The sequence below is a fragment of the Oncorhynchus kisutch genome, linkage group LG6 (genome assembly GCF_002021735.2).
Source record: "Oncorhynchus kisutch isolate 150728-3 linkage group LG6, Okis_V2, whole genome shotgun sequence".
NCBI classification, from domain to species: Eukaryota; Metazoa; Chordata; class Actinopteri; order Salmoniformes; family Salmonidae; genus Oncorhynchus; species Oncorhynchus kisutch.
Window position 1 is genome coordinate 70,556,272 of NC_034179.2, and position 12,018 is coordinate 70,568,289.

Consider the following 12,018-nt stretch of genomic DNA (forward strand, 5'->3'; position numbering starts at 1 on the left):
ACACTACCAATATTTGAATTAAGTTCAACTACCACCAAGCTACTGCAAAATGCAGTTTGAACTAGTTGAACTAAATGTAGTTCACTACTCCCCAACACAGTATGTTTTCCCTGCCAGTTCACAATGTTCTGACATTGAACTATGTACAGACTTTCTCCCTCATGTGATTTTCTAGCTCTGTGACCTATTTCATGGACATGTTTGAAATACCTCTAACCCAGAGGAAAAACAGAAGAGGTTCTCTGTCCTTCCTCTCCAAACATTGCTACAAAGTGACAAACAACTGAACACAAACAAAGCATATGAACGTCTGCGCACACACACACACACACACACACACGTATTTTTTCCCTGACAGTTCACAATGTTCTGACATTGAACACACACACGCGCGCAAACACATACACACAGTGTTCTGTTCCTAACGAGGTACATTTCAGTCTCTGTGGTTCTGGTTAAGGTCCATGTTGTGACTCATGAAAACTGATGCCAATTATTTCAGTTTGAAGGAGGAGATTTCAACCTCCAAGAGACCACATACAAGCTACTCATCAACATCCCTGTTCAACCTGTTTATGTGTCGTGAGCCGTGTTACTCACTGATTTACTGTAATTATTACTGAAGTGTTTCTCACACGATCCAACACGAGTCGACAGATGTTATTTATTTTGTCCACCAGGAGGCATATACTGTAATCCTAGCCATTGTGTTGGCTTGTTGGTAAAGTTCCTGATTTGAATGAGGGGTAAGCCTATAAAGTTCAATAATTGTCATAACTACGTAAAACATACAGCCAGGTGACTGATGATAATGTCTCTACAGCGTAAAGACGTCCCTGTAAGTGGTGGTTTCTTTTGTCTCCTTTGTGAAGGCCATGTATAGTTGCGGACAATGGACATTGTTTATTTATTTTTTACTTTGAATATGAGTCTAATGAAAACAATGAGGTACACTGTAATTCTAAAAGCCTGTGAAAAAAGTTCAAGACATACATATCTCTCGCTTGAGGCTCCTGTTTCATTCCATCCCAGACTGGCACAAAAATATGACACAAAATGTCCCCACTCTCAACAGAGCAAACTAGGTCTTATTTTACGCTCTGTGGGTTATGTAAAATACAGTGTGAGGCTCTAACATCCAAGAGCCAAACGCTAGTCTAAGAACCTACCATTACAGCACAGAGCGAGCTTGCCTTTGAGTTATGTATATGTACAGTATACTGTATGTCATCTCTGATCGCTGTTTGGTAAACTGGCCTAATAGTGGCCTGATGATCCTGTATGTGACCTAATTCTTCCACTTATGGCTATGTTACCACTAACCATCTAATTATGAATTACCTAACAGTTTTATAGCTGGCCTTATAGTAGCGTAAGCTATAGGACATGAATTAATGTGGGAGGTCAACACACAGCATAGCCACAATTATTTTAATCAAATAGTGGATTTAAGCCATGTTGCATTTGGTAATACCAATATGGATGTTTTTTTCTAGCCTGCAGTACAGTAGGTCATGTCATGTGACCCATGTCAACCTGCTATAATTTGCAAGTTGCCCTGAGTTTGTTTGAACCCACAGTTGGAGATAGTGTACCAGGCAGTGTCCCAAAGTCCAGGTTTGCATCATAACCAGACATGTCGTCTTCCTGTCTCAGTCATCCCCTCCGTCATGAAACACCCACCCACATCATAGATGGTGGATTTGGACTTTGACTCTCCACAAGAGCATTACTGTGACAGTGTTGAGGACACTGAGGCAAAGCCAGGGCAGGGCCAGTCTGGGCAGAGGCCCTGCCAGATTGAACACTGGCCCACCCATGCATAGGAGGTTCCTGGGATCTAATGTTGTTTCGCAATCATATGGTACCACAACACCCCCCCCCCCCCCTCCTGCAATTCTAGAGTTAGCTAGTCATGAGTTATGTAAACTTTTCAAAAAGCCACAGTTGGGGATTCTGTCGTGGTGAACATCATTTACCAGAGCCTGGAACACAGCAGGGGCGTTGGTGAGGCCAAAGAGCATGGCCAGATACTCGTAGTGGCTGCTGGCCATGTTGAAGGCAGTCTTCCACTCGTCCCCCTCTAGTGTCCACACCAGGTGGTAGGCGTTCCGTAGATCCAGCTTGGAAAACACAGTGGCACCCTGGAGCAGCACGAAGGCCGAGGAAACAAGTGGTAGTGGGTAACATTGAGTCACCGGTAGTCAATGCACAGGCACAGGGTCTTGTCCTTTTTCTCCATGAAGAAGAACCCTGCGCCTACGGGAGAGGAAGAGGGAGTCTCTGGTCCCGACAGAGAGTACAGACATCCCCGGGGCGGTGTGGTGCTAGGGAGAAGGTCAATCCCGCATTCATAGGGTCGGTGCGGCAGAAGCAACGTGGCCCGGGCCTTGCTGAACACCTCCCGGAAGTCCTGGAATTCCGCTGCGATGGTGGAGAGGTCCTGGGCACCTTCCGAGCCCACAGGAAGCCGTCCCGGGGCGGGCTGCGCTGACTTCAAACAATGGGCGTGGCAGAACGGACTCCAGCCCATGATGGCACCCGTAGACCAGTTGATGCGGGGATTGTGTCACTGGAGCCAGTAGAATCCCAAATCCATGGGAATCTGAGGAGACTTGATGAGAAGAAATTGAATAGTCTCGCTGTGATTCCGACACCCGTAGGTTTATGGGAGTGGTATTATGAGTAACACGGCCTATAAAGCACCCGTCCAGCGCTCTAACATCCATGGGAATGGAGAGGGGCTGAGTGGGGATGTTCAGCTAGGAAGCCAGGGTAGCGTCCAAAAAGTTCTCATCGGCCCCAGAGTCAATGAGGACCCGGAGAGATTTAGACTGGTTTCCCCACAGCAGAATGGCATGAAAAGGGGTGCGAGCAAGGGAAGCAGAAAAGTTCCTCATATGGCCCACCAGAGTACTCGCCCCCTACCGGTGAGCCTGGTCTTTTAAAGGACAAGAGGCCACAAAATGACCCAAAGTCCCGCAACACAGACAACTCTTTGTGTTGATCCTGTGTTGCCGTTCCGCTGGCAACAGCCCAGCTCTGCCTAGTTGCATAGACTCAGGAAGCGGTGACTCAGCCATCTTCAGCGACTCTCGAGGGAGGTCGGGAAGCCTCGGGTTCTCTCGGCAATGGGATCGTCGGGGACTTCCGGGAGGACTCGGAGGCAAGGTATAGCGAGCTTAATCGAATTTCCACTCCCTCCGTCATTCCCGTAATCGCCCATCAATTCGGATGGTCAAAGCGATGAGGGAATCGAGATCAGTAGGTAACTCCTCCAAGATGCCGTGTTGGAACATATCGAACAGCGCTTCCTGGTTCCAAGCACTCTCCGCTGCCAACGTGCAGAAATCCAAGCGGGGCTCCCGAGAAGGTGGAGTGACTGATGAGACGGCGCTGCTCACAGTCGAGTTACAGAGGGGCTGTGGGGTTACCACCGTGGTAGGCTGCCTCCCAGACAACCCGCAGAATTGCTCCAGCAAAATATCCAACACCCGGTCATGACGTTCAGCGAACGTTTGGACCCCTCCATAAGGCCACGAAGCAATTCTTTGTGCAAACCGATGGAGGCTCCATGGGAGGAGATGGCGTTGTGCAGCTGGTCAGGGTCTGCTGGGTCAGTCATGACCAGTTCCTACTATCAGGTGTCAAGGTAAGACCCAGATGCAGACACGTCGAATTGACAATGGTTTAATATTCCAACAGGGGCAGGCAATAGACATGTCAAGGGCAGGCAGGGGTCAGTAATCCAGAGGAGGCAAAGGTACAGGACGGCAGGCAGGCTCATGGTCAGGTAGAGTGGTCAGGCAGGCGGCCTCAGTGTCAGGGGCAGGCAGAGTGGTCAGGCAGGTGGGCTCAGAGGCAGGACAGGCAAGGGTCAAAACCAGGAGGGCGAGAAAGAAGATAGACTTTGGAAAAGGAGGAGCTGAGAGAAACACGCTGGTTGACTTGACAAACAAGACGAACTGGCACAGACAGACAGAAAACACAGGTATAAATACATAGGGGATAATGAGAAAGATGGGCTACTCCTGGAAGGGAGTGGAGACAAGCACAAGGACAGGTGAAACAGATCAGGTTGTGACAATTCATACCCGATATTAGGCCATTTATGATGATTTCATGTTTTCATGCCTGCCTTGGTAGGCCACGTTTGCGTTTGCTGATTCAAGTGTGCTAGTCATTTCATACCTGCCATACAGTTCAAGATATAGCCCTAAAGGCTTTGTATTGTATTGTATTGTATTGTATTGTATTGTATTGTATTGTAAGTTGCTGTTTTCATCTGGTAAAAATTGTGCTCTTTTGGGCTTAATGAAAACACCTTCAGAGCTTTCTATTCTTCCTTGCTTATTTGTGCAAAAAACGGTTAGCGCATATTCTAATCCAGTGCCGAGCTGGTGTCTGGCCAATGCGCTGATCATGGTCCTGAATCCACCTGTTGTGCCTGTGCTGTAGATCTCTATCACTCTCTCTTCCTCTCTCTCTCTCTCTCTGAATATGTAGGGGATAGACATGTTGTATATTTCATTATGTTGTAAGCGGTTGTGTAGTTGCTCAGTTCAGCACTTGCGCTGACTACTTTGCAATAATAATGGGCTCGTTTGTCATGGGGAATTTGTGGTGTTTCCTGGTCACATTTATCCTGTGTTGTGTGTTAAATTATGCAATGTGATTTGCACACATTTTCACTGAAATATTTTTGGGGGGGAATTTGTGCTGTATTTTTACTGGAAAATGTTGGCCCAGCCAATTTTACTGTTGTCCAGCCCAGTGACAGTTCCAGCTTGTATGGCTAGAACTGCCCCCCCCCCACCATTTAAAACTATATAAATATAAAAATATATACAAAATAAGACTCATAAATATCAAAAAGAAGTAACAAAGACAAATATAAACTTTTTGTGTTGATTTGGCTCTCTCGCATTAATACATTACCCATCCCCCAACATTTTCAACCAAGAGTCAAGACTAAACCAATTCACCTTGCTGGTGTGCAGACTGTTTTTAGATTATTCTTAACAATTTCGCACAAACCAGAAAAAAATTCTACAATATGTCTGTGAAACTATATATTCAGGGTATTATGAATGAATTGTGGTTTATTTGGTAGCATTTCCTAGTGTGACTGATTTTACTAATTGCATTAGTCAACCTACCCCCGCCCCCCTCCCCATCTCGTACTTCTGTGTGGGAGACGTTCCCAGGCAGTAGCCTGCCTAGCTCACAAACTAGAATCAGGGCGCCCACTCCGACAAGGTTAATTGACCCACAGTCCCACACGGTGACATGATATCATTGACGTGAAGTGCAAATGAGCGATAGAAAACTGATCGCGCAAATGTCACCATTCCGATTTTTTTTGTGCGGGCGCTCGGTGCAGCCCCCAGCAAGATGCCGCCCGCCCTGAATGTCAAGTCAATGAGGTAATACACAGCATGATATAGTTTTCATACCTGCAGTAGGCAACTGAATGAGAGTGCGTGCGTGTGTGTTTGCGAGAGAGAGAAAGATACAGTTATCTATGCCGAACAGAAAAAAATGAAACTACCCAAAATATTGAATGGTCTGTATGGGAATTTACAGGTTGATGACTGATTGATCAAACATGAATACTCAATAGCCTATAACACTCCTATCGTTCGTTCCGATTGGTTGTCTGACATAGACCCCCCTCCACTTCACACATTATTGGTCCATTTTATGAAACCAGAGTGCCACATGATTTTATAGCAGACCTTGGACAAAGCCAGCCTACGCAGGGAGTTAACGCTTCTCTTCAAACTTTGAGAATTTGTATTACCGCTAACATCGAGCATGGCCAACAAAATCACCCCTCTTCTTTTCCGGGCACTGGTTGAGATGTCTGAAGTACACTCTTCTAAAGTTGTACGAGGAAATCCCAACAGAGCAAATATCAGGTAAGAGCAAAAATGCCGGTAAGCGATCCTCCAGCAAGTTTGCAACAACCTGCTATTAGGCTGCTAGTAGGCTATTTTGATCATTCATCAACTGTAGCCAGTGGCTTATTTATTTTTCACAATGGTTGAATACAACGGCACTAAAAAAAATGTACATAAAATATATTTGAAATCTAAGACGTTTGTATAACATGTAGGCTAGGATGTTGAGAAAATGAAGCTGGATTTCCGGTTACAATTGAAGTTGGTAAATCCTGAACAAATTTGGAACATGTTAAGAATTTTAAAGAGGAAATGACATTTTTCCAGCTGGAGAAAGTTTCTATTGTGAAGTGACAAGATGCACATCTCGCGATTGATGACGGCTGTCCTATATTGGCCTAGATTAGGCTACAGAATTAGAACATGTCAGTTTCTCTGAATGTCAGGCAGTAGGCTCCAAAACGTCTGTCCATGCTCTGTTCATAACCCCCAAGTGTCTTACTTTATCCATAAAATTCGTCTTTGAGTTTAGTAACCATTTTAGATCAGCCTACTACACAGTGGAAGTTCTAGAGCTTTTGAAAGTGTTTGCTCTGATCTCATTGTTTTAAATCTGGGATTTAAACACACAACCAAACTATTTTCACCAAACTGGGACAAAATAATGTAGATCGTCTTTGTTGTGATACTTTAAAACTGTTATTTTCTTCTGGAGTTTGGAAACATTGACTATCAAACAAAAACATCTCCACAGCAGGTGGTTAAACCTAAGACCAGTGTGCTTTACCAAAGATGAACACATTTTCTCTCTCTTCTTCTCCTCCTCCCAGACACCTGGGCAGCTGTGGGGTCCTGTCAGCACGGCGTGCCACCCTGCCCCTGTCCTCCCCCCTCCTCCGGACCACACCCTCCCGCAGCTTTATTAACCTGGCTGCCTCCATCACTGCCCGCAGGATGGAGTACTCTGAGAGCCGCACACTAGGGTGAGACTTCATCACACACACAACTCAACTCTGCCCCTCTGTCTTGTCAGCCCCTGTTGACCAGAGGTGATTCTAAAGCCCCACTTTACTGTTCTCAACTTCAATACCCTTCAGTTAACATGTGGTTGGATTGAAATAGACCGGAGCATATTGTATCTTTCCTATATCATAGCCAATGTTTACTCCGGACTTATTTAAAAAAAAAAAAGTTTGCATGAGTAGCCCTATGAGCATCTTCTTGATGGATCCCCCTCTCCTTCCCCATCCAGGTACACTCCAGAGCAGATGTACAGTGTGGTGGCCAGTGTGGACCAGTACCAGCACTTTGTCCCTTGGTGTAAGAAGTCCCGGGTCGTGAAGGGAAGGAATGGGGATGTCCGGGCCCAGCTGGAGATTGGGTTCCCTCCCATCGTGGAGCGTTACACCTCGGAGGTCACGGTTGTCCCAAACCACCAAGTCAGGGTAAGCCCCGATAACATTGTACAACACGGTTTATAGCACGGAGAGGGTAGACATCCTGTATGAATATGGAAATTGTGCCCTATTTAGAGTGCCTTCAGAAAGTATTCATACCCCTTGACTTATTCCACATTTTGTTGTTACACCCTGAATTCAAAACAGATAAAAAGTCATTCTTACCCATCAACATAGTGAAAACATGATACTTTTGCAAATTTTATGAAAAATGAAATGCAAAAAAATATAATTTATTTAAGTCAATATATGTTAGAATCATCTTTGGCAGTGATTACGGCAGTGAGTCTTTCTGGGTAAGTCTAAGCGCTTTGCACACCTGGATTGTACAATATTTGCACATTTATTATTTTTGAAATTCTTCAAGCTCTGTCAAGTTGGTTGTTGATCATTGCTAGACAGCCATTTCCAAGTTTTGCCATAGATTTTCAAGACTATTTTTAAGTCAAAACTGTAACTCGGCCACTCGGGAGTATTCACTGTCTTCTTTTACCTTGTGTTTTATGCTATTGTCATGCAGGACAGGGAATTATTCTTTGTCTTTTGGGAAGTAGACTCAACCAGGTTTTCCTGTAGGATTTTTCCTGTGCTTAGCTCAATTGTTTATTTTTATCCTAAAAAAAACTCACTAGTCCTTGCCAATGACAAGCATACTCATAACATAATGCAGTCACCACCATGCTTGAAAATATGAGTGGTACACAGTGACGTGTGTTTGATTTGCCCCCAAACATAACACTTTGTATTCAGGACATAAAGTTAATTTCTTTGCCACTTTGCAGTTTTACTTTAGTGCCTTATTGCAAACAGGATGCAAGTTTTGTAATATTTTTATTTTGTATAGGCTTCCTTATTGTTACTCTGTCAATTAGGTTAATATTGTGGAGTAACTACACTGTTGTTGATACATCCTCAGTTTAATGGCTGTGATAGGAGAAAACACTGTTTTATTGTCACCATTAGACCATTAGAAATCCCTGAGCGGTTTCCTTCCTCTCTGGCAACTGAGTTAGGAAGGACGCCTCTATCTTTGTAGTGACTGGGTGTATTGATACACCATCCAAATTGTAATTAATAACTTCACCATGCTCAAAGGGATATTCAATGTCTGCTTTTTTTAGCCTATCTACCAATAGGTGCCCTTAAACACTATGGCACAGAGTGAGTTCATGCAACTTATTATGTGATTTGTTTAGCAACATTTTTACTCCTGAACTTATTTAGGCTTGCCATAACAAAAGGGTCAATTTCAACTTACTTTTTTTTTTAATTGTACACATTTCTACTTTTACATATTGGGTCTTGGCCAGTGACACAATCTCAATGTAATCCATTTTAAATTCAGGCTGTAACACAACAAAATGTGGAAACAGTCAAGGGGTGTGAATACTTTCTGAAGGCATATCATCTGGAATTTCAGTGCTGTTACTTGTGGGATTCAAATGTACTATGGGACCGGATGAATGGGTTAAATCGTCTGTAATACATTGATTAGATCCTCCTAGGGGAGAAATACTAAGTTGTTGTTTTTTTGATCACCTAGCTGCCAACATTGTGCTCCTATGTCCATAGAGCAAGGATTAGAGAGGCTTTGTCTGGGGCCATGTCCTGGACAAGAGCAGTGTGTATTGATGAGTGTGCATGTTGTCTCACAGGCCGTGTGTACAGACAGCTCCCTCTTCAGCCACCTGGAGACGATATGGAGGATTGCCCCAGCAGCCGAGGACCAACCAGACTCCTGCAACATCGACTTCCACGTGAGTACCACCATTTTGTCCACCAGAACAGTTCACTTTCATTTGGTGTCAGCCTGAGATTAAAAGTCAGCGACATTAGATAATAGTCCACTGAAGTACACCGTCTTAGTGTAGTTAACATTTGATGAATGTTACACAGGTCTACTCACACGAACAGAAGTGACTACAAATGAACTTTAGGGCTTGAGATCAAGTTGCCTGCCATTTCTAGGCCTTGCATTTCTCTCACCCTCTATAGATACTTTTTTTTTGGGGAAGGAAGAGGTTGAGTAAAGTCAATTTATGTTTTATTTATATCCCGTACAGTTGTTAGTGTTCCTAGCCTCTTCACATAGCTGGCCAGTGGTCATAGCAATATCTCTCTACTCCCTGTCAGGGACTTTATGACCCAATAATTGGGACAGGTTGCCTGTAGTGGAAATGGGGTGAGGGATTTTGGAGATGGAGGACAGGCTCATTAAGGCCTTAGGATGACTTGGCAGGAATAATGAATAGTGCGGAATGGAATGAGTTCGTTCCATCTGTTTGCCAGCCATTAAATCAGGAATACAGATGGTGGTCCCTCGTTACGATATGAGGACTGTCCTCGAAGGAAACAATATTCCTCAGATGGATAGGTACACTTGTGTCAGCCGCATGGTTATGGAATTTGAGTACTTATTTTCTCCCCTTCAGGTATCCTTCGAGTTCAGGTCTTTGTTGCACTCCCAGCTGGCCTCCCTGTTCTTTGACGAGGTGGTGAAGCAGATGGTGAACGCCTTTGAGTCGCGGGCAGCCAAACTATACAGGGGCCACCACGCCCCCTTCCAGGAGGCGCCAGCGAGGAGGCGAGCCGCATGAGAAGACTCACTCACCCCACTCACTGACACGGACTGAAATAAGACCCACTCCCGACCACCATCCCCACCTGAAACCCCTCACCACTCCATTTCACCATGTCTTATGCAGGAGACTGGATCTTCTATTTTAGATGTTCTTTACACAAAAGCACCTATTTATTTGTATTACAGAAACTTTAATTTATTTACTTGAATGTACATTACTATTTTTTTTATCTGGGATGGAAGTGGATGTTTGTTGTCAAATGTTCATGTTTGAAAGGGACCTTTTTTAAGTTACAGAAGATCAAGTGACTCCTTTGTGGTGTTCAAAAACCTCAGAGGTCAGCTTTTTCTTCCTGGCACTAATACAATAAAAATGCTTTGTCTGAATGGAAAATTAAACAAAGCTCATTTTGATACTCTTTGTACCTCATGCATTTATTTTTGTATGTGTTGTCAACTGTATCTTCTGTTCATTGTTGATTACTGTCATCGTCAAGACGGAGCTAGGTGAAAGTTGGTAGGATCACAGATGTGTAGAAAGCATTGTTCGAACAGCCAAGAGAACAACTCGGCTCCAGTAACAGAAAGTTGTCCTGTAGTAGACCTGTTCTACTGTCTACCAATGTTCTGTTCCATCAGGACAGTTCCAGGAAGGCCCATGACTTGAGGATTAGTTGTGTAAGAGCCAGGAAGAAACACAACACAAAAGACCTGAAGGCAGGGTCAACTCCTCCCTCCTGCTTCCTCACTGTTAAACCATAGCCAATCAAGATTTAGGAAGATTTTCAGAAAAGGCTTTCTGCTGTTGTGAATGTGGATACTGGCTTGCCTTGGCAGTTGGGTTATTTTTCAGTTGAGAAAGTGCTCCGGGGGTAACTGAAGGTTATAGTTGTGTTTGTTTTTTTTTGTCCTTGGAAAAAGTAATACTTGATATCAGTGAGTCTACTGCTTGTGATTTAGGAATGCCACGGACCGGCCCCCTGTAGTGCTAGGTCTACCTTCCATGTCAGCTGGCAGAGACATGGACATCCAGGCTGGTAGTGAGCCAGACCAGTGCCTCAGTCACCATCAGCTGCTCCTAGCTCAGATTTATCACAAGCATCACACCCTCCCTACCCCAGTGTCTTTATATAATTATCAAGGTATTCATTTAACACACCCGACTGGCAGTATTCTCCTCCACGTAAAAGAACATAGACAAAAGATGAGACATGGCCCAGCCACACATTTTAAAAGCTGTGATGTTGCATATGATGCAAGGAAGGTCATAGTGTATGTCGTCTCCACAACCCAACTGGCTTAAACCGACTGGACACTTTTTTTGACATCCTGTATCAATATGGAAATTGTGCCCTATTTAGAGTGCCTTCAGAAAGTATTCATACCCCTTACCCCTTATTCCACATTTTGTTGTTACACCCTGAATTCAAAATGGATAAAAAATAATTCTTACCCATCTACATAGAATATCCCCCCCCAACCTAGATGCCTTGTCTCCTCCCAACCGGTGTGCATGACCAAAATAAATGTAGTGATAGCCTTACCCAGTCAAGAACATTATGTAGTTCACCAGCATCAAGTACAGTAATGTACTGTTAGAATCCACTTTTCTTAACCAATATGTCATATCAAGCCAATGAAAAAGCCCCACATTGACTTCTCTTCCTCCAATGAAAAGGCTGCTCTCTAGTGGACATAATGATCATGGTGCATTAAATGCATTAAGAATCAAACCATTAAATACATGACACAAAATCAACTACTTCCATCAAAACATACAACTTATCTAATGAAAAGTTATTTCAATCGTTACACAATGGCCCAATAAATACTAACTACAACTTTCAATATACCCTAACATGGTTAACCCTCTTTTATATGTATTTGCTATTTGTTGATGCTATAATTATAGTATGCACCATAAAAGGCAAGTAAATTATGTTATCACAGCATGGGCTGTGTAAAATGATTTTACCAAACATATCCAATGCAGAAAGAATGACATAAATATCCAGGAAAAAAATACTTTGTTTGACCTTTTTCCATTTTAACTGAGAGCTGAACTATCTTCCTTTAT

At 43.7% G+C, this 12,018-nt stretch overlaps 1 protein-coding gene across 3 annotated transcripts; it reads left to right on the forward strand.

Annotated features, from left to right (window-relative positions):
• Positions 1-3,133: 3,133 nt before the first annotated feature.
• Positions 3,134-10,360, forward strand: LOC109893328 (coenzyme Q-binding protein COQ10 homolog, mitochondrial-like). 3 transcript variants are annotated; one of them, XM_020486508.2, is made up of 5 exons: positions 3,134-3,652; positions 6,734-6,886; positions 7,156-7,348; positions 9,016-9,117; positions 9,793-10,360. In XM_020486508.2, exons 1-5 carry the CDS (start codon positions 3,501-3,503, stop codon positions 9,955-9,957), a joined length of 765 nt encoding a protein of 254 aa, XP_020342097.1. In that variant the 5' UTR covers positions 3,134-3,500; the 3' UTR covers positions 9,958-10,360. The 3 variants fall into 3 exon arrangements, with proteins under 3 accessions (XP_020342097.1, XP_031683191.1, XP_020342098.1); XM_031827331.1 differs by lacking the exon at positions 3,134-3,652 and adding an exon at positions 5,311-5,426; XM_020486509.2 differs by lacking the exon at positions 3,134-3,652 and adding an exon at positions 5,474-5,921.
• Positions 10,361-12,018: the final 1,658 nt, after the last annotated feature.